General features: G+C 33.8%; 1 protein-coding gene across 4 annotated transcripts in view; it reads right to left on the bottom strand.

The window, feature by feature from the left end:
• ERCC6L2 (ERCC excision repair 6 like 2) overlaps window positions 1–22,674 on the bottom strand; it is a 133,720-nt gene that overhangs the window by 97,155 nt on the left and 13,891 nt on the right. For 3 of the 4 annotated variants that reach the window (XM_032392896.1, XM_032392898.1, XM_032392897.1), the window contains one exon: window positions 12,568–12,687. In XM_032392896.1, coding sequence (XP_032248787.1) covers window positions 12,568–12,687 — 120 coding nt within the window. Of the gene's footprint in view, window positions 1–8,919; window positions 9,014–12,567; window positions 12,688–22,674 lie in introns of those variants that run through there. The other variant, XM_032392899.1, reaches the window with a different exon arrangement.

Below are 22,674 nucleotides of genomic sequence, written 5' to 3'. Positions count from 1 at the left end.
CAAGCCATTGATAAACCACAGAAAGGGCGACTGGGTAGCTCAGTCAGTTGAGTGGCCAACTTGATTTTGGCTCATGTCATGATCTCGGGGTCCTGGGACTGAGCCTGGCATCAGACTCCATGCTCAGCAGATTAAATAAATAAATCTTTAAAAAAAGAAACTACAGAAGACACAAAAAAATGGAAAAATATTCCATGCTCTGGATTGGAAGAACAAATATTTTAAAGTGTACACACTACCCAAAGCAATCTACAAATTCAATTCAGTACCTATAAAATTCCAATGACATTTTTCACAGAAATATAACAATCCTAAAATTTGTATAGAACCATAAAAGACCACAAATAGTCCAAGCGATCTTGAGAAAGAACAACAAAGCTGCATTATACTCCCTGATTTCAAACTGTTTTACAAAGCTATAGTAATCAAACAGTATGCTACTGCATAACAAGAGACACATAGATCACTGGAACAAAATACAAATAACCCAAACTTATATGGCCAATTAATTTATGACATAGGAGGCAAAAATATCCAATAAGAAAGGACAGTCATGTCAATGAATGGTGTTGGGGAAACTATATAGCCACAGCAAAAGAATGAAACTACCATCCTGTAACACATAAAAAACTCAAAATGGATTAAAGACTTGAATGTAAGACCTGAAACCATAAAGCTCCTAGAAGAATACGTAGACAGTAAGCTCCTTGATTATGGTCTTGGTGATGGTTTTTTTCTTTTTATTATGCTATGTTAATCACCATACATTACATCATTAGTTTTTGATGTAGCGTTCCATGATTCATTGTTTGCGTGTAACACCCAGTGCTCCATGCAGAACGTGCCCTCTTTAATACCCATCACCAGGCTAACCCATCCCCCCCAATCCCCTCCCCTCTAGAACCCTCAGTTTGTTTCTCAGAGTCCACAGTCTCTCATGGTTCATCCCCCCCTCCCATTTCCCCCTCTGCATTTTCCCTTCCTACTATCTTCTTTTTTTTAACATATAACGTGTTATTTGTTTCAGAGGCACAGGTCTGTGATTCAACAGTCTTACACAATTCACAGCGCTCACCATAGCACATACCCTCCCCAATGTCTATCACCCAGCCACCCCATGCCTCCCACCCCCCACCACTCCAGCAACACTCAGTTTGTTTCCTGAGATTAAGAATTCCTCATATCAGTGAGATCATATGATACATGTCTCTCTCTCTGATTGATTTATTTCGCTCAGCATAATACCCTCCAGTTCCATCCACATCGTTGCAAATGGCAAGATTTCATTCCTTTTGATGGCTGCATAATATTCCATTGTGTATATATATATACCACCTCTTCTTTATCCATTCATCTGTCGATGGACATCTTGGCTCTTTCCATAGTTTGGCTATTGTGGACATGGCTGCTATAAACATCGGGGTGCACGTACCTCTTCGGATCACTACATTTGTATCTTTGGGGTAAATACCCAGTAGTGCAGTTGCTGGGTCATAGGGTAGCTCTATTTTCAACTTTTTGAGGAACCTCCATACTGTTTCCAGAGTGGCTGCACCAGTTTGCATTCCCACCAACAGTGCAGGAGGGTTCCCCTTTCTCCACATCCCCGCCATTACCTGTCGTTTCCTGACTTGTTAATTTTAGCAATTCTGACTGGTGTGAGGTGGTATCTCATTGAGGTTTTGATTTGGATTTCCCTGATGCCGAGCGATGTTGAGCACTTTTTCATGTGTCTGTTGGCCATTTGGATGTCTTCTTTGGAAAAATGTCTGTTCATGTCTTCTGCCCATTTCTTGAATGGATCATTTGTTCTTTAGGTGTTGAGTTTGATAAGTTCTTTATAGAATTTGGATACTAGCCCTTTATCTGGTATGTCATTTGCAAATATCTTCTCCCATTCTGTCGGTTGTCTTTTGGTTTTGTTGACTGTTTCTTTTGCTGTGCAAAAGCTTTTTATCTTGATGAAGTCCCAAGAGTTCATTTTTGCCCTTGCTTCCCTTGCCTTTGGCGATGTTTCTAAGAAGAAGTTGCTGCGGCTGAGGTTGAAGAGGTTGCTGCCTGTGTTCTCCTTTAGGATTTTGATGGACTCCTGTCTCACATTTAGGTCTTTCAACCATTTGGACTCTATTTTTGTGTGTGGTGTAAGGAAATGGTCCAGTTTCATTCTTCTGCATGTGGCTGTCCAATTTTCCCAACACCATTTGTTGAAGAGACTGTCTTTTTTCCGTTGGACATTCTTTCCTGCTTTGTCGAAGATTAGCTGACCATAGAGTTGAGGGTCCATTTCTGGGCTCTCTATTCTGTTCCATTGATCTATGTGTCTGTTTTTGTACCAGTACCATACTGTCTTGATGATGACAACTTTGTAATAGAGCTTGAAGTCCAGAATTGTGATGCCACCAGCTTTGCTTTTCAGACCAATACCTTGATGAACATGGATGCAAAAATTCTCACCAAAATACTAGCCAACAGAATCCAACAGTACATTAAAAGGATTATTCACTACGACCAGGTGGGATTTATTCCTGGGCTGCAAGGTTGGTTCAAATCCGCAAATCAATCAATGTGATACAATACATTAATAAAAGAAAGAACAAGAACCATATGGTCCTCTCAATAGATGCAGAAAAAGCATTCGACAAAGTACAGCATCCTTTCTTGATCAAAACTCTTCAGAGTATAGGGATAGAGGGTACATACCTCAATATCATAAAAGCCATCTATGAAAAACCCACAGCGAATATCACTCTCAATGGGGAAATACTGAGAGCTTTCCCCCTAAGGTCAGGAACACGGCAGGGATATCCACTATCACTACTGCTATTCAACATAGTACTAGAAGTCTTAGCCACAGCAATCAGACAACAAAAAGAAATAAAAGGCATCCGAATCGGCAAAGAAGAAGTCAAACTCTCACTCTTTGCAGATGATATGATACTTTATGTGGAAAACCCAAAAGACTCCACCCCAAAACTGCTAGAACTCATACAGGAATTCAGTAAAGTGGCAGGATATAAAATCAATCCACAGAAATCAGTGGCATTCCTATACACCAAAAACAAGACAGAAGAAAGAGAAATTAAGGAGTCGATCCCATTTACAATTGCACTCAAAACCATAAGATACCTAGGAATAAATCTAACCAAAGAGGTAAAGAATATGTACTCAGAAAACTATAAAATACTCATGAAAGAAATTGAGGAAGACACAAAGAATTGGAAAAACGTTCCATGCTCATGGATTGGAAGAACAAATATTGTGAAGATGTCAACGCTACCTAGAGCAATCTACACATTTAATGCAATCCCTATCAAAATACTATCAACTTTTTTCAAAGAAATGGAACAAATAATCCTAAAATTTGTATGGAACCAGGAAAGACCCCGAATAGCCAGAGGAATGGTGATGGGTTTTTTAATGTAACTCCAAGAGCAAAGGCAATGAAAACAAAAATTTGTTTATTTTGGATATTAACCTGTTATCAGATATATGATTTGCAAATATTTTCTCCTGTTTAGTTGGTTGTCTTTTCATTTTGTTGACGATATCCTTTGCTGTGCAGAAGGGACTACATCAAACTAAAAAGCTTCTGATAAGTATTTAATATCCAAAATACTAAAGAACACATACAATTCAATAGCCAAAAAAAAAAAAATCCAATTTAAAAATGGACAGAGAATCTGGATAGACGTTTTTCCAAAGAAGAAAAGGAGATGGCCAATACGCACATGAAAAATATCACTAATCATCAGGGAAATGCAAATCAAAACCACAATGAGATATCACCTCACATCTGTTAGACTGCCTATTTTCAAAATGACAAGAGATAACAAGTGTTAGCCACAATTTTAAGAAAAGGAAACCCTTATGCACTATTGGTAGGAATTTAAATTAGTGCAGCCACTATGAAAAGCAAAAAATTAAAAACAGAACTACCATATGATCCAGGACTTTCACTTCTGGATATTTGAAGAAAACAAAAACACTAATTTGAAAAGATTTATGTACCCCCATATTCACTGCAACATTATTTACAACAGCCAAGATATGGGAACAACTTAAGTGTCCACTGATGGATGATAAAGAAGATGTGAGATATATATATATATATATATATATATATATATATCACACATATATACACACACGGAATACTATTCAGCCATAAAAAAGAATGAAATCCTGCCATTTGTGATAACATGGATGGACCTTGAGGGCATTATGCTAAGTGAAACAAGTCAGACCAAGAAAGAGAAATATCATTTGATTTCACTTATATGTGGAATCTACAAAATAAAACAAACCAAAAAAATCAAGCTCATATCTACAGAGAACAAATTAATGGTTGCTAGGGCATTAGTGTGGTATGTGACATGCATCCAGCTATAAAATAAATAATTCATTAAAATGTAATGGTGACTATAGTTAATACTGTATTGAATATTTTAAAGTTGCTAATACAGTAGGTCTTAAAAGTCCTTACAGAAAAAAAAATTTTTTTCTAACTATGTATGATGATAGATGTTAACTAGACTTATTTACTGTGGTGATTATTTTGCAATGTATACAAATAACAAATCATTATTTTGCACACCTGAAACTAATATAATATGTCATTAATACTTCAAAAAAGGCCTGAAAAGGCATGTGGCTTAATATATGTAAAAACATGACCAGTTAGAACATAAAATTTTAAAAATTCCATTTGTAATAGCGACCAAAAAGAAAGAATAGTTAAACTTAATGAACAAGAAACTAGGTCATATGAAGAAAGCTAGAAATTCTGAAGGGCAAGAAATAAGATTTAAGCAAATGATACAACTACTCTTGGATATGTAGTAATTACAGTGTAAAGATGTTCATTCTCCCTACCTAAATCAATAAATTCAATGTAATACCAACTAAAATGTCAATAGGTTTTTGGGAGAAAATTGAGAATTTGAAGACAAACTAATCCTACCAAACATTAAAACATATTATAAAGCCAAAAAAATTAAAACTGTTTAGCACTGAAAGATAAATGAACAAATAAATCAATAGGACAGAACAATATATCTAGAAATATACCCACACATTTATAAATGAGTTTCATTTTACTCAAAAGTGACCCTTCAAATATTGTGAAAAAGAGGGCTTATTTAATAAATGACAATTAAAATAATTGGCTAATCAATTGAAAAAAATAAAGCTGGATTAATAGATCATTCCTTTTTTTTTTTTTTTTAAAGATCTTATTTATTTATTTGACAGAGAGATACACAGCGAGAGAGGGAACACAAGCAGGGGGAGTGGGAGAGGGAAAAGCAGGCTTCCCGTGGAGCAGGGAGCCTGATGCGGGGCTCCATCCCAGGACCCTGGGATCATGACCTGAGCCGAAGGCAGACGCTTAACGACTGAGCCACCCAGGTGCCCCAACAGATCATTCCTTATAGCAAAATAAATTCAGGCTGACACGAGATGTAAAGGTATAAATAAAGTCATACACATTATAAAAGAATCATGGGTGAATTTACAATCTTAGGTACAGAAGATTTTTCTAGGCAGGCATAAAACCTAGAAGCTATAAAGACAGATATTTTTAACTACCCAAATTTTTAAAAAATACAATAAATAAGTCAAAAGCTGACTCGGAAAAAGTAGGAAAGAAATATTTACAGATTACATAATGGACAAAAGATTAGTATGTAGAACTCTGATTAAGGACTATTAAGAAATAGGATTAAAACTAGAACTTGATGCTTTAAAAAGCTATTAAAAGTCTTTTAAGATTCTGAAAAGATACTTGACCTCACTCATAATTAAAGCAATAGAAATCAGAGCAAGGTGTAATTTTTCTACATCTCTGACATAATTTGTTTGTTAACACCTAGGATAAATGAAAAGGTGGGAAACAGACACAATTTTACACTATTGGTGAGGATACAAATTGGCACAAGCTCTTAAAAGGCAATTTGACTCTAGCTGTCAAAATGTAATATACCCATAATTTCAGTACCACAGACTGTGTGATTCCAGTACCAAGAATTTATCCCATAGTTATGATGGCAAAAAGTTGCAAGATATATGCATGAGGATTTTCACAGTAGCATCATTTGGAAGATAATCCTCTTGGTATACATCAGAAACTAAAGAAATAGTGTATAGTAAATAAAATGCTGGAAACATATTTTTGTTCAATCACCACTGAAACTGCTTCTGATAATGTGATTACTAGAAAAATTCTCCTCTGCATTAATACTGATTATGAATTTTCACAGACTCTTTAAAGCTTTATCATGGGGCGCCTGGGTGGCTCAGTCGTTAAGCGACTGCCTTCAGCTCAGGTCATGATCCCAGAGTCCTGGGATCGAGCCCCGCATCCGGCTCCCTGCTCACGGGGAACCTGCTTCTCCCTCTCCCACTCCCCCTGCTTGTGTTCCCTCTCTCTCTGTGTCTCTCTCTGTCAAATAAATAAATAAAATCTTTAAAAAAATAAATAAATAAAATAAAGCTTTATCATATGATAGCAATATTTTAAAATTAATTTACTTTGATTTTCTTAAAGACTGAATTCCAATCCTCATGGCTTAAATCTAAAGACTCATTCCAAGAATTAATATGTGAAATGCATACTTTGTGTATTTTCCTTTAGGAATTTATTCTTGGCAGGAAACATCTATTTCATGCATTCTTAGATGATTTATTCACACTTGAAAAGTTTCAAAATATATATGAGATGTATCATTTCACACACACATAACCCAAATCCACCACTCCTTAATTTGTAACATTTGATTCATTAAAAGTATTTGTTTTTCAAGGAGTTCCAACATTAATTTTTCAGGATTCCATTGCAATTCTGGCATTAGCATAATAAATATAAAGGAATTTATTTCTTTTCTAGCTATTTCACAGACTATCTTTTAAAAAATGCACAAAATTTTATTTTTTTTTAAGATTTTATTTATTTATTTGACAGAGACACAGCGAGAGAGGGAACACAAGCAGGGAGAGCGGGTGAGGGAGAAGCAGGCTTCCCGCCAAGCAGGGAGCCCGATGCGGGGCTCGATCCCAGGACCCTGGGATCATGACCTGAGCCGAAGGCAGACGCTTAATGACTGAGCCACCCAGGCGCCCCAAAATACACAAAATTATAACTGGACCAATACAAATTTATCTTTTAAGAATTTCATCACACAGGGGCACTTGGGACATCGGGCTCCCTGCTCTGTGGGGAAGCTGTTTCTCCCCCTCCCTGCTGCCTGTTGCTCTGCCTGCTTGTATTCTCTCTCTCTGTCAAATAAATAAATAAAATATTAAAGAAAAAAAAGAATTCTGTCACACAAAAATATAGTATTTGTTTGAATATCCTTCTGGGGAATTAATTTAGGATGTCACTGGTAATCCCATTAAAAGCTTTATGAAATTCCAGTTCAAATGATTAACTAAACAAATGTATGTATTGATGCAACTGAAACAAAAGAACAAATATAAAAATAAATCCATAATAGTGTAAAATTCTTGGAAGTGGTCCTGCCCAATAACCAGAACTGTGTAAGAGTAGATGAAAACTGACATACTTGAAGAACTGAGGAATCTATCCTATACCCATGTAAGCGAAAACTTCCCCAAAAAACAAAAAAGCAAATTTTCCTAGAAAAAGACTTTAAGCCAAACACTATAACAAGAGACAAAGACGGTCATCAGATCATAATAAAAGGGGTCAATTCATTAACAGAATATAACAACTGTAAATATTACACCCAACATCAGAACACCTAACTATATAAAGCAAATATTAACAGGTATGAAGAGAGAAAATGACAGCAATATAATAATAATAGGGGACTTCAACACCCTACTTTCAACAACGGATAGATCATCCAGACAGAAAATCAGTCAAGAAACATCAGACAAACTACACGTTAGATCGGATGGACCTAACAGACATATATACAACATTTCATCTAACAGCAGCAGAATACATATTCTTCTCAAGCACGTGTGGAACTTTCTCCAGGACAGATAATATGTTAGGCCACAATACAAGTTTGTGTACAATGAAACTAGAAACCAATGACAAGAGGAAAACTGAAAAATCCATATATATGTGGATATTAAACAATATGCTCCTGACAACCAAAGGTATCAGAGAAGGAATCAAAAGGGAAATCAAATAATATCTTGAGACAAAAATTGAAACACAACATACCAAAACTTATAGGATGCAGCAAAAGGAGTTCTAAAAAAGAAATTTTTAGTGATAAAGACCTACATTAAGAAAAAAAAAAATCACAAATGAACAACCTAACTTTATACCTCAAGAAACTATAAAAAGAAGAACAAGGAACACCTGGGTGGCGCAGTCGATTGAGCATCCAACTCTTGGTTTTGGCTCAGGTCGTGATCTTAGGGTTGTGAGATCAAGCCCCCATTTGGGCTCCACATCTAGTGTGGAGTCAGCTTGGAACTCTCTCTCCTTCTCCCTCTGCCCCTCCCCACCCCTGCTCATGCATGCTTTCTCTCTCTAAAATAAATAAACCTCAAAAAAAAAAGAACAAATTAAGCCCAAAGTTAGTAGAAGCAATCACAAAGATCATAGTGGAAATGAATGAAATAGAGACTAGAAAAACACTAAAAAGATCACTGAAATTAAGAGCTGATTCTTTGAATAGATAAACACAGTTGGCAAACCTTCAGCTAGAATAAGAAAAAAGAGAAAACACTCAAATAAAATTAGAAATGAAAGAGGAGACATTACAACTGATAACAAGAAATACAAAGGATCATATGAAATTATACAATTATATACCAAGAAATTAGATAACCTAGAAGAAATGGATACATTCCCAGAAAAATATAACCCAACAAGCCTGAATCATGAAGAAAGATCTGAACAAATTACTAGTAAAGAGATTGAATCAGTAACCAAAAACCTACCAGCACAGAAAAGTCCGGGACCAGACAGCACCACTAGTGAATTCTGCCAAACATCTGAAGAAATGTCAATCCTTCTCAACAATCCCAAACTCATTTTTCAAGGCCAATGTTATCCTGATATCAAAGACAAGGGTATCACAAGAAAAGAAAATTACAGGCCAATATCCCTGATGAATATAAACACAAAAATCTTCAACAAAATATTAAACAAACAGATTCAACAGTACATTAAAAGGACCATACACCATGATCAAAGTGGGATTTATTTCTTAGATGCATTGATAGTTCAACATATGCAAATCAATAAATGTGATACATCGCATGAACAAAATGAAGGATAAAAATCATATTTCAATAGATGCAAAAAAAAAGCATTTGACAAAATTCAACACCCTTTTATGATAAAAACTCTCAACAAACTGGACATAGAGAATACATACTTCAACATAATAAAGACCATATATGACAAGCCCATAGTTAATATCACAGTCAACAGTCAAAAGCTGAATACTTTTCCTCTAAGATCAGTAACAAGACAAAGATGTCTATTCTTACCCAGTTTATTGAACATAGGACTAGAAGTCCTAGTCAGAGCAATTAGGTAAATAAAGAAATAAAAGACACTCAAATTGGAAAGGAAGAAGTAAAACTGTCTGTTTGCAGATGATATGACATTACATGTAGAAAACCCTAAAGATGCCATAAACAAAAACAAAAACAAACCTCTTAGAACTCAGTAAAATAAATTCAGTAAATATGCAGGACACAAAATCAATATACAAAAATCAGTTGTACTTCTATACATTAGCAATGAATTATCAGAAAAAGAAATTAAGAAAACAATGCAAAGGGGGTGCCTGGGTGGCTCAGTCATTAAGCGTCTGCCTTCGGCTCAGGTCATGATCCCAGGGTCCTGGGATTGAGCCCCACATCGGGTTCTCTGCTCAGCAGGAAGCCTGCTTCTCCCTCTCCCTCTGCCTGCCACTCCCCCTGCTTGTGCTCTCTCTCTCTGTCAAATAAATAAATAAATAAATAAAATCTTAAAAAAAAAAAAGAAAAAAGAAAACAATGCAAAGTAATGGCAGAGTAATTAATTAAAGGGGAAACAATTATGACAATCATCTGCTTCAGAGAAGCAGCACTCCACTTCCCCTATATAAAGTACTGTGTATATTTTTCCAAAGCAGGAGAACTTCTTCAGAATTCATAGTGAGTGTTGGGGCTGAGGAAATTTCTAAATTTCAAGGTTGAAGAAAAAGTCCTATACACTTTCAAACAAAAAGAAAATTTCCTGTACAAGGAAAAAATCAGTTCAGGACTGGAACCTCATCTACAATATGGAGTGACAGAAGAAAATAAAATTATTTTGGTCAAGTTTAAGAGAAAACTTTTTACTTAGAATTCTATACACAGATAAACTATCAATCCAGTAAAACAGCAATATAAAAGTACATAAAACTTTTGAAACAACTGAAGTTGTTAAATAAGCAAAAAGTGGTACAAACACAAGAAGAAATGAGAAAGCTGAAAGACATAGCAGGAAATTTTAATATATTTCTCTCATAATTTAATTGCTCAAATAGACCAAAAACAAAACAAAACAGTATTAAGAATTTTAACAATACAATTAACCTTGATTTAACATATATATTTAGAACTATGTGGCCATAATAACAAAGAATACACAAAATACTTGCAACCATTTTAAAATAACTGAGATTATGTAACCGCACAGCATTAAAAACACCTGACCATGGATTTAGCCACAAAAAAAAAAAAAAGAAAAAATCAAGCCAGTATTATCTGAACAACAAAAGTAGAAATCAACAACAAAGGCTAAATACTCCCATCATTCTCCATCCCCCAATAATATCTATTCACTTGGAAATTTTAAACTTCACTTTAAATAGTACTTGAGTAAAAGAGAAAAACTATAGAGTCACAGACAATTTTGAAAAGACCACCTAGTGAAAACTATGAAATGCAGACGTAGTACTCAAAAAAACATATACAACTTAAGTGAAATTTATTAGAATATAAGATTAAAAATAAATACTTAAGAATTGAACTGAAGGAGGTAGAAAAATAGTGTATATTATAGCAAGGAATTACACATATATATGCATATGTGCCTATATAAATATATAAATGTAAATAAATATATATTATATATTAATATCTTCACCTATTTAAAGTATTACTTTTCCCTGCTGTTTTTCTGCCCTGTTAACTATCAGAACTGACATAAGATATTAATAAATTCTGCACTGACATTTAGAATCAAATAACAACTGAAAACAGGACTACAAACAGTACCTGAACTCTAGAAGATTTAAAGACACATTAAGAATATGCTTTAAAGGGGAAGGGAGGGAAAGATAAAACAAGACGAAATCAAAGAGGTGACAAACCATAAGAGACTCTTAATCATAGGAAACAAACTGAGGGTTGCTGGAGGGGAGGGAGTGGAGGGATGGCGTAATCGGGTGATGGACATTAAGGAGGGCATGTGATGTAATGAGCACTGGGTGTTATATAAGACTGATGAATCATTGAACTCTACCTCTGAAACTAATAATACACTGTATGTTAATTGAATTTCAAAAAAAATAAAAATAAAAATAAAATAAAATGGCTCAGGTCAAAAAGATATGCTTTAAAAAAAGAAAGAATTATAATACTTCTTTAGGATCAAATTAAATTTGACACAGGATGTATTTATAATATTAAAAATAATAAAAATTTTAAAGTAATAATAATACCGTAAGCCAATACTTCTCAAAATTTTGCACTAAAATGCCCCAAAGATAGACAATAGTAAGTTGGCCTCAGCAATCTTATGTATAAGACTCTATTATAGATGAGACTGTTTAAAACTTGACTTGTAGAAAGTGATTTCATTACCATAATAAAATAAAGATTTCATAAAATCACTTCATCTTTATTTCTATCCAGTTTCCTGAGAAGAATATTAAAAGTGAGACACAAAAATATATGTTTTCTTGCATTTCATTATTTTATTAGAAATCTCTTATTTTTTATGAGTCATATATGAGATATTTATAAACATGCATTTACAAAGGAGAAAGCTGAAATGTATACATAAATACCATTCATAGTCACAAGGGCAGAGACAAAGACACACCTAGACCTTAGTCTTTCTAATTCCAACTTCAACAGTCCTTTGTGTAGGAAGAATTTGTTTCAGATTTTCAGGATGTAATTATTCTGCTGAACAACTTTATCAATGACATACCTTTGTTATCAATATCTATAACTGTCTCCTTTTTCATTCTCACATAAATAAAAAACAATATAATGGACTTTGATTAACTTTACATATACATTTATGAAAATTTAACAAATTAATGAAAGTAAGTCATATAAATCCAGCCAAGAAAAAGACTGAAAACCTCCAAAAAAATTTAAGCTAAAATTGTATTTTGCCACTTTGAGAGTCAATCATACTTAATTTGAGGATGAAACTGATAATCCTTCAAGAATTAGGTCTATAAAACAAACATTTTAATGATGTCTTTAACTTATATGTTTTGAATTTATCCTATAATGTGTGCTGTGTACTGTAATGTGTGTTTGTGTACTTTCCCAATACCAGCTTCATGAGCTGTATGTTTCTAAACATCTTACTTTTTTTGCTATAGAAGGGGGCTCCTTTTTCATACTTCTTAGTAAAAACTCCGGCATGTTGTTTTCAATATCTTCACGAGTTCCCTTTTTATGCAAAACTGCAGCCAAAAATGAAATAACCTGGGAGGAAAAAAAAACTTTTTAATTACTGTGTAAATGTTTCAAGATGGACAAAATGTTATGGCTTACATAATTAACTACCCAATTAGTGAAAATGTGAGTATGTACAAATAGATTTGTTACAGGAGAAAACAATATGAAATAGTAGTACTGGTTTTCTTTTATATATTAACAAACAAATGTACAGTACACCTTACCCCTGAATACAGTAAAATAGAATTCTCACATGGCTATCTCTTCCATGGTAAGTTTTACCTACTCAATGAACTCTTTCTTGATCTCATCAGTTGGGACATTACCTTATTTGTCTCTCTCCATGGAAACTATCTCTTCATATACTCTATTAGAATAAACGATATACATTCTTTTTTCCCTGTAGAAAATAAACCCTTTGAGTTTATTTGGCTCATAAAGTTGTGCACTTCTATTCATCTAATAATTATAGATGGAATGATAGAATGTTATTTTAAGATAGACTAAGACAATTCATCAATATACACACCACTTGGAATAACAGCTATTCTCTAAATACCAAGTAAAAAAGACAAAGAGACATAATAAAGGAAATACAACCTCATGTAATGAAGAGCAAGAAATATTTAATCAATTGGACTTTGGTTCAAATTTCAGCCTTAGTTGCTTGGCAGTTACGTAAACTTGGGCAAGTTAATCTCTTTGAATAACTGTAAAAATATATGAAAATAGCAAAAATAAGTATTTGCGGAGTTGTTTTAAAGGTTGGGGGGAAGTACTTGAGGTATCCCTATGGGGGGAAAGAATCATTACTTTAGAAAAATAAATCATATAAATATTAAAACCTAAAGAAAAAAATATGAGAGGCGCCTGGGTGGCTCAGTCAGTTAAGCATCTGCCTTCAGCTCAGGTCACGATCCCAGGTCCTGGGATCGAGCCCCATGTCGGGCTCCCTGCTCAGCAGGAAGCCTGCTTCTCCCACTCCCACTCCCCCTGCTTGTGTTCCCTCTCTCGCTGTGTCTCCCTCTGTCAAATAAATACATAAAAATCCTTAAAAAGAAAAAAAATATGAGATTAGTAAAACTAAAAAAAATAGTGTTTTTAAAATAAGAATGGTTACCTACCCTCAATCCCAAATGACAAAGAAAAAGAACGGTGTAAGAGAAGTATTTGAAGAGATAAAAGCTGAAAACTTCTAAAACCTGATTTAAAAAAAAAGTCAAGCCATATATTCCAGATCCACCAAGAACCTCAAACCAATAAATAAGTAAATAAATAAATTATCAATCCACAAGTAGGTGTTTCATAGAAGAACTGCTCAAAACTTGAGACCAAAAAAAAAAAAAAATCTTAAAAGTAGCACGAGGAAAACACAATAGATTATCTACCAAAAAAAACAACAACTGGACAAATAGCTGATCTTGTAGCAAAAACAACAAAAGACACTATATAATAGAATGATATTTTCAAAATGGTAAAGAAAATAAAAGCAACCTAGTTTTATACCCAGTAAAGATATTATTCAAGAGTAAAGATGAAGATATTTTCAGACAAACAAAAACTGAACAAATTCCTCATCAAAAGAGCCATAGTAAAGGAAATAATTAATGAGGTTTTCAGACACAAGGAAAATTAAATGATGTAGATGTTCAGTGATGCAGGAAAAACTTAAGAGCAACAAAAATGGTAAATATATAGAAAATATAAATATATATTAACATTATTGAACAAAACTAAAATGTCTTCTTGAAATTAAATAAAAGCATTAAAAGATAAGACAACACATGTATTTGAGTCTGAAAGGGCCCAGTGTAGTTACAATATTCTGATGTCCTTACACTGTCCAGGAGGAAATAAAAGACTAATTTATATTAGATTTTTTGGTAAGTCAAGAATGTTATATTCTCTGGGGTAACCACTAGAAGGAAAATACTTCAATGTGTAAGTAGTAACCTATTAAGAGAGAGATAACAGAATAATATGAAATAATCTATCCAAAAGGAGGCAACAAAGATGAAAATAAACATAGGTGATGTACAACAAATAAAAAAGCAATAATAAAATAGTAGGTTTAAATCCAAATATATTAGAAAGCACATTTCATGGAGGGGACTAAGTGTTACAATTAAAAAACAAAGACCGTCAGGTCCATAAAATATATATGCCATTTACACACAAAACATTTAAAACAAGGAATAGAAAAAGTTGTTAAGTAAAAAAATGAAAAGACATGTGAACAAAAACCAAAAGAAAGTTGATATAGTTGTATTAATAGACTCTAAGGCAAAAACATTACTAAATTAAAAAGACACACTTCAAGCTTGATATTGATTAAAAAATTAATTCACATAGAAGTTATAACTAGTGTAAATTGTTAAGCAAAGAAAAAAAAGTTTACTGAAACAAGAGTAGACAAATCCACAGCATAATGGTAAGATTTTGAAATAACTCAGTAAGAAGAAACAAAATAATCAGTAAAGAGACAGAATATTTGAATAACATGGTTAGCAAACTTGACCTAATGAAATTTGATCAAACACTGTACACTACTGCAAAACACAGTTTCATTTAAAGTACATATGAGGGGCGCCTGGGTGGCTCAGTCAGTTAAGCATCTGCCTTCAGCTCCGGTCATGATCTCAGGATCCTGGGATTGAGCCCTATGTCGGGCTCCCTACTCAGTAGGGAGTCTGCTTCTCCCTTTCCCTCTGCCCCTATGCCCCCTCCCTGGTTGTGCTCTCCCTCTCATTCTCTCTCAAATAAATAAAATCTTTTAAAAAATTAATAAAGTACATATGAAATATTTACAAAGGCATCATACAAGGTCATGGAGCAAATCTCAATACGTTTCAATAGAAATATTATAGAATATGTTCTTTGATGTGAGAAATTAGAAATAACAAAAGTTTAAAAAGAAAATCCACAAATATCTATAAAGCAAGAAATATACTTCAAAGAAGAAATATATTTTAAGGTATATTAGAATAAGGGGTGCCTGGGTGGCTCAGTCGGTTAAGTATCTGCCTTTGGCTCAGGTCATGATCTCAGGATCCTGGGATCGCTAGCCCTGTGTAGGGCTCTGCACTCGGTGTGGTCTGCTTGGGACTCTGCTCAGCAGGGAGTCTGCTTCTCCCTCTCCCTTTGCCCGTACCTCCTGCTCGTGCTCTCTCTTTCTCTCTCTCAAATAAATAAAATCTCTAAAAATATGTATAAAATTAAAAATGAAGTATATTAGAATATACTTCTAATTTCACAATTGAGATTAGAATACATTTTGAGTTTAATAATAATAAATAATAATTACATATTAAACTTTTAGACTACACCTAAAATCATGTTTTAGGGACTTAAATGCCTGTATTAGAAAAGAAAAGAAGCTGCTAATAAGTTTCTAAGAATCTATTTCAAAAATTAATAAAAATACAGAAAACATAACACAAAAAACAGAATTATAAATAAAATGTGTAAGTAGAAAAGCATATAATAAAAAGGATCAACAAAGCCAAATGATCATTCTTGTGAAAGGTTTTTAAAAAGCGATAAGCCCCTAGAAAATTAATGAAGAAGAAAAACTAAGAGGCAAACACAAACACACACATACACACAAAGGACATAATAAATAATGTCATGCCAATAACTAAAAATTTAGAAGAAATGAAGAACAGAACTTATCAATACTGACACAAGAAAAAACATAAAATTTACATATTCATAAAACTATTAAATCTAAACATAATTATAAACCTTACACAAAGAAAACTAAAAGTCAAATGGCTTCACCAATAAAGTCTACCAATGCTTAAGAAAGATACAATGCCAGTCTTGGAGCACCTGGGTGGCTCAGTGAATTAAGCATCTGACTCTTGATCTCACCTCCGGCCTTGATCTCAGAGTTTGAGTTCAAGCCCTATGCTGGGCTCCACTGTGGAGCCTACTTAAAAAAAAAAGAAAAAAAGAGAGAAAGGAAAGGGGAAGGGGAAGGAAAGGGAAGGGAAGGAAAAGAAAAGAAAAAAGAAAAGAAAAGGTATAAGGGAAGGGGAAGGGAAAGAAAAGGGAAAAGAGAAGGGAAGGGAAGGGAAGGGAAGGGAGAGGAAGAGAAGGGAAGAGGAAAGGAGAGGAGAGGAGGAGAGGAGAGGAGAGGAGAGGAACATAATCTTGATAAGAAAATATGATAAGAATATCATATGCAGGAGATTTATAGGCCAATTTTTCTTATTCATATAGAAGCAAAACCCTTAGCAAATGTAACACAGAAATATAAAAAAGAAATATATACTAAAACCAAGTTGGGCTGATTCTGGGAATGTAAGTTTGGTTTAATTTTCAAAATTTAGATATTGTATGGGTATTAGTTAGGTATTACACTTAACTTTCCTAACATTAGTTTCCTTAAAATAAGAATAGGACAACCCATTTCATTAGAAGATACATTTTACATGAAGTGCTACATTATTAACTTTAAGCACCCTGTGAAAAGTTGGGAATGTATATTTTTATCACTAGGGCAACCAACAAAAAAAAATGTAAATAGTTAAAAAGCCAATAGAAGAACTGAAATATATTTTTTAAAATATCCTAGCAACCCAAAAGAAAGCAGGAATGGAGGAAGAGTAAGACAGAAAACAGTCTGTTCAAACAAAAACCAAATAATAAAATGGTATGTACAAATCCAAATATAACAGAAATGTAAATGGACTAAACACTCCAATTAAATATCTATGTTTGCCAAAATGGATAAAGAGTTGTCTACAAGAGACCCACTTTATATTTTTTTTTAATTTAATTCCAGTATAGCTAGCATACAGTGTTATATTATTTTCAGGTGTATAATATAGTGATTCAACAATTCTATGTATTATTCAGTGCTCATCAAGATGAGTGTACTCTTAATCTTCACCTATTCCACCCATCTGCCCACCCACCTCCCCTCTGGTAACCCACCTGTTTGTTCTCTATAGTTAAGAGTCTGTTTTTTGGTTTGACTCTTTTTTTTCCCTTTGTTTCTTAAATTCCACATAGAGTGAAATCATATGGTATTTGCCTTTGACTGACTGACTTTGCTTGCCATGTTGTTGCAAATGGCAAGACTGCATTTTTCTTTATGGCTGAATAATATTCCAGTGTGTGTGTGTGTGTGTGTGTGTGTGTGTGTGTGTGTGTATCTATACATATCTATATAGATATAGATACACACCATATCTTCTTCCTCCATTCATCTATTGATGGACACTTGGGCTACTTCCCTAATTTGGCTATTGTAAATAATGGTGCAATAAACATAGGGGTGCATATATCCTTTTGAATTAGTGTTTTTGTATTCTTTGGATAAATACCCAGTAGTGCAATTACTAGATCATAGGGTCATTCCATTTTTAATTTTTTGAGGAACCTCCATACTGCTTTCCACAATGGCTGCACCAGTTTGCATTCCCATCAACGGTGCACAAGGGTTCCTTTTTCTCCACATCCTCGTCAACACTTGCTTTCTCTTGTGTTTTTTATTTTAGCCATCCTGATGGGGATTTGATTTCCCTGATGATGAGTGATGTTGAGCATATTTCATGTGTCTGTTGGCCATTTGTATGTCTTCTTTGGAAAAATGTCTGTTCATGTCTTCTGCCCATTTTAATCGTATTATTTGGGGGTTGGGTTTTTTTGGGGTGTTTTTATAAGTTTTTTATGTATTTTGGATATAAACCTTTTATCAGATATGTCATTTGCAAATATCTTCTCCTCCCATTAAGTAGGTTGTCTTTTAGTTTTGTTGACTATTTCCTTTGCTGTGCATAAGTTTTTTATTTCGATGTAATCCCAATAGTTTATTTTTGCTTTTGTTTCCCTTGCCTCAGGAGATATATCTAGAAAAATGCTGTTACAACCAGTGTCAGAGAAATTACTGCCTGTGCTGTCTTCTAGAATTTTTATAGCTTCAGGTCTCACATTTAGGTCCTTAATTCATTGAGTTTATTTTTGTGCATGGTGTAAAAAAGTGGTCGTTTCATTCTTTTGCACATAGCTGTCCAGATTTCCCAACACTATTTGTTGAAGAGACTTTTCCCCATTGTATATTCTTGCCTCCTTTGTGAAAGATTAATTGACCATATAACTGTGAGTTTGTTTCTGGATTTTCTACCCTGTTCCATTGATCTAGGTGTCTGTTTTTGTGCCAGCACCATACTGTTTTGATTACTACAGCTTTGCAGTATTACTTGAAATATGGAATTGTGATGCCTACAGCTTTATTTTTCTTTTTCAAGGTTGCTTTGGCTATTTGGGGTCTTTTGTGGTTCCATACAAATTTTAGGATTGTTTGTTCTAGTGTTGTGAAAAATGCCGTTGGTATTTTGATAGGGATTGCATTAAATCTGTAGATTGCTTTGGGTAGTATGGACATTTTAACAATATTTGTTCTTCGAATCCTTGAGCATGGAATGTCTTTCCATTTGTTTGTGTCATCTTCAATTTCTTCCATCAATGTTTTATAGTTTTCAGAGTATACATCTTTCACCTTGGTTAAGTTTATTCCTAGATATTTTATTATTTTTGGTGCAGTTGTAAATTGGATCATTTTCTTAATTTCTCTTTCTGTTGCTTCATTATTAGTGTATAGAAATGTGATGGATTTCTGTATATTGATTTTGTATCCTACAACCTTATTGAATTCCTTTATCAGTTCTAGTAGTTTTTGGTGGAATCTTTAGGGTTTTTATATATAGCATCATGTCATCTGCAAATAGTGAAAATTTTACTTCCTCCTTACCAATTTGGAAGACTTTTAATACTTTTTCTTGTCTCATTGCTGTGGCTAGGACTTCTGGGTACTATGTTGAATAAAACTGCTGAAAATGGACATCCTTGTCTTGTTCTTGACCTTAGGGGAAAAACTCTCAGTTTTCACCATTGAGTATGATGCTAGTTGTGGGTTTTTCACATATGGCCTTTATTATGTTGAGGTATGTTCCCTCTAGAAATATTTTGTTGAGGGTTTTTATCATGAATGGATGTTCTACTTTGTTAAATACTTTCACTGTGTCTATTAAAATGATCATATGGTTTTTATCCTTTCTCTTATTGATATCATGTATCATGGTTGATTTGCAACCCGGGAATAAATATCACTTGATTGTGGGGTTTTTTTAATGTATTGTTGAATTTGGTTTGCTAATATCTTTTAGAATTTTTTGCATCTATGTTCATCAGAGATACTGGCCTATAGTTCTCATTTCTGTAGTGTTTTTATCTTCTTTTGGTATCAGGGTAATGCTGGCTTCATAGAATGGATTTGGAAGTTTTCCTTCCTCTTCTATTTTTTGGAATAGTTTGAGAAGAATAGGTATTAACTCTTCTTTAAATGTTTGGTTGAATTCACCTGTGAAGCCCTTCAGTCCTAGACCTTTGTTTTTTGGGAGTTTTTTGATTACTGATTCAATTTCATTGCTGATTATCAGTCTGTTCAAATTTTCTATTCCTTCCTGATTCAGTTTTGGGAGATTATGTTTCTAGGAATTTATCCATTTTTTTCTAGTTTATAATATTCTCTTACAATCCTTTTTATTTCTGTGGTGTTAGGTGTTATTTCTCCTCTTTCATGTCTGATTTTGAGTCCTCTTTTTTCTTTTCTTCTTCTTTTTCTTTTTTTTTATGAATCTGGCTAAAGGTTTATCAATTTTGTTGGTCTTTTCAAAGAACCAACTTACGGTTTCATTGATCTGTTCTATTGGTTTTTGTTTGTTTACTTTCTATTTTGTTTATTTCTGCTACACGAGACACACTTTAAATATTAAGACACAGATTCCTTTATTAACAAAGCTAAAAGTTGGTTCTTTGAAAAGATCAACAAAATCAATAAACCTCGTTGGGCTATCAAGAATAAAACAGAGAGGCGCCTGCATGGCTCAGTTATGAGTCTGCCTTGGGCTCAGGTCATGATGCCAGGATCCTGGGATCAAAGCCACGCATAGGGCTCCCTGCTCAGCAGGGAGTCTGCTTCTCCCTGGGCCTCTGCCTCTGCCCCTCCCCCACTCGTGCCACGCACACGCATACACACTCTGTCTCTCTCAAATAAATAAATAAAATCTTTTAAAAAACAGAATAAAACAGAATATAAAATATTCACATTAAAAATGCAGAGGTATCACTCAGATCCTACAAAGACTAGAAGAGTGAAAAGGAGTATCATGGAAATCTTTATCAATTTGACAACTTAGATGAAATGGATAAATTCTTTGAAAAATACAATTTACCAAACTGACACAGGAAGAAGTAGAAACTCTTAATAGCTTCATAGCTATTAAAGTAATTGAATCCATTATCAAAAACCTTCCCTCAAAGAAAATTCCAGGTCCAAAAGATGTCACTAGTAAATTCTATCAAATATTTAAGTATAAAATAACAGAAACTTTACCCAATTCTTTTAGTAAAAAAAGGAGGAAGAAACACTTCTCTATTTTATGAGATCTGCATAACTTCAATACCAAAACCAGACAAACATAATATGAGAAAACTATAGACCAATACCCATAATAAATATATAAAGGCAAAAATTCTTAAAATATTAGCCAATTAGGGCGCCTGGGTGGCTCAGTCGGTTAAGCGACTGCCTTCAGCTCAGGTCATGATCCCAGGGTCCTGGGATCGAGTCCACATCAGGCTCCTTGCTCCGCGAGGAGCCTGCTTCTCCCTCTCCAACTCCCCCTGCTTGTGTTCCCTCTCTTGCTGTCTCTCTCTCTGTCAAATAAATAAATAAAATCTTAAAAAAAAAAAGCTAAAAAAAATATATTAGCCAATTAAATCCAGCAAATATAAAAACAATACCTCATGATCAAATTGAGTTTATCTGAAAAATACAGAACTAGTTTAAGATTAAAAAAACCAATCAATATAAATCATATTGATTCATATATTAACAGAGAAAAGGAGAAAAATTGATGATCTCAATGGATGCAGAAAACATATTTGATAAAATCAATACACAGTAACTACCAAAAAAACCCTCAGAAATTAGGAAACATCCTGCATCTGATAAAAGACAGTATGAAAATCCTACAGCTAATACACTTAATGTTAAAATATTGAATGCTTTCTGTCTAAGACAGGAATGAGATAAGGATGTCACTGCTTCTATTCAAATTGTCCTGGAATCCTATCTAGCCAGTGAAATATGGCAAGAAATAGAAATAAAAGACATAAGAATTAAAGAAGTTAAACTGTCTCTATTGGTGGATGACATATACTGTTTACATAGAAAATCCTAAGGCATCTACCAAACAACTAATAGAACTAGTAGGTGATGAATTTGGCAAGGTGGCAGGATATGAGCTCAATATATAAAAATAAATTTGACTTTTATATACTACCAGCAAAAAATTAGGATATTAAATTTAAAAAGTTCCACTAACAATAGATTAAAAATATATAATTACATATAACAAAATATGTTATATGTTAGGCCCAATACACAACTATAAAGCCCTGCTGAGAGAAATTAAAGACCTAAATTAATGGAGCTATCACTACATGTTAATTCTCCCCAAACTGTTCTATAAATTCAATATAATTGAACTCCATAATCCTAATAAAATCCTAAAAGATCTGTTCATGGAATTTGACAAACTGATTAAAACTTTACATCGAAATAGAAAGGATTACATAAAGATACACAAGGTATAGCAAGAAAACAGTAACACAAAATTTGAGTATAAGGATAGTCAAACTGAACAAGACCATTCTCGTCTTTTTGTTCTATACCATTGTTCAGTTTGACTATCCTTATACTCAATTTTGTGTTAATTACTTTCTCACATATATCGACAAACAACTCAGTTTAAAGATGGACAAAGGACTTGTATCTTAATCACTTTGGGACACTGTAACAAAATTATAGACTGCATGGCTTAAACAACACTCTGACTTCTCACAGTTCTACAGTCTAGGTTCAAGATCAGAGTTCTGGCAGATCTGGTGTCTGTTGAGAGCCCACTTCCTGGTTTACAGATGGCTTGAAGTCTTCTTGTT

Source organism: Phoca vitulina, unplaced genomic scaffold, assembly GCF_004348235.1.
Source record: "Phoca vitulina isolate PV1807 unplaced genomic scaffold, GSC_HSeal_1.0 scaffold70, whole genome shotgun sequence".
Classification (NCBI taxonomy): Eukaryota; Metazoa; Chordata; class Mammalia; order Carnivora; family Phocidae; genus Phoca; species Phoca vitulina.
This window is presented reverse-complemented; position numbering and strand designations above follow the sequence as displayed.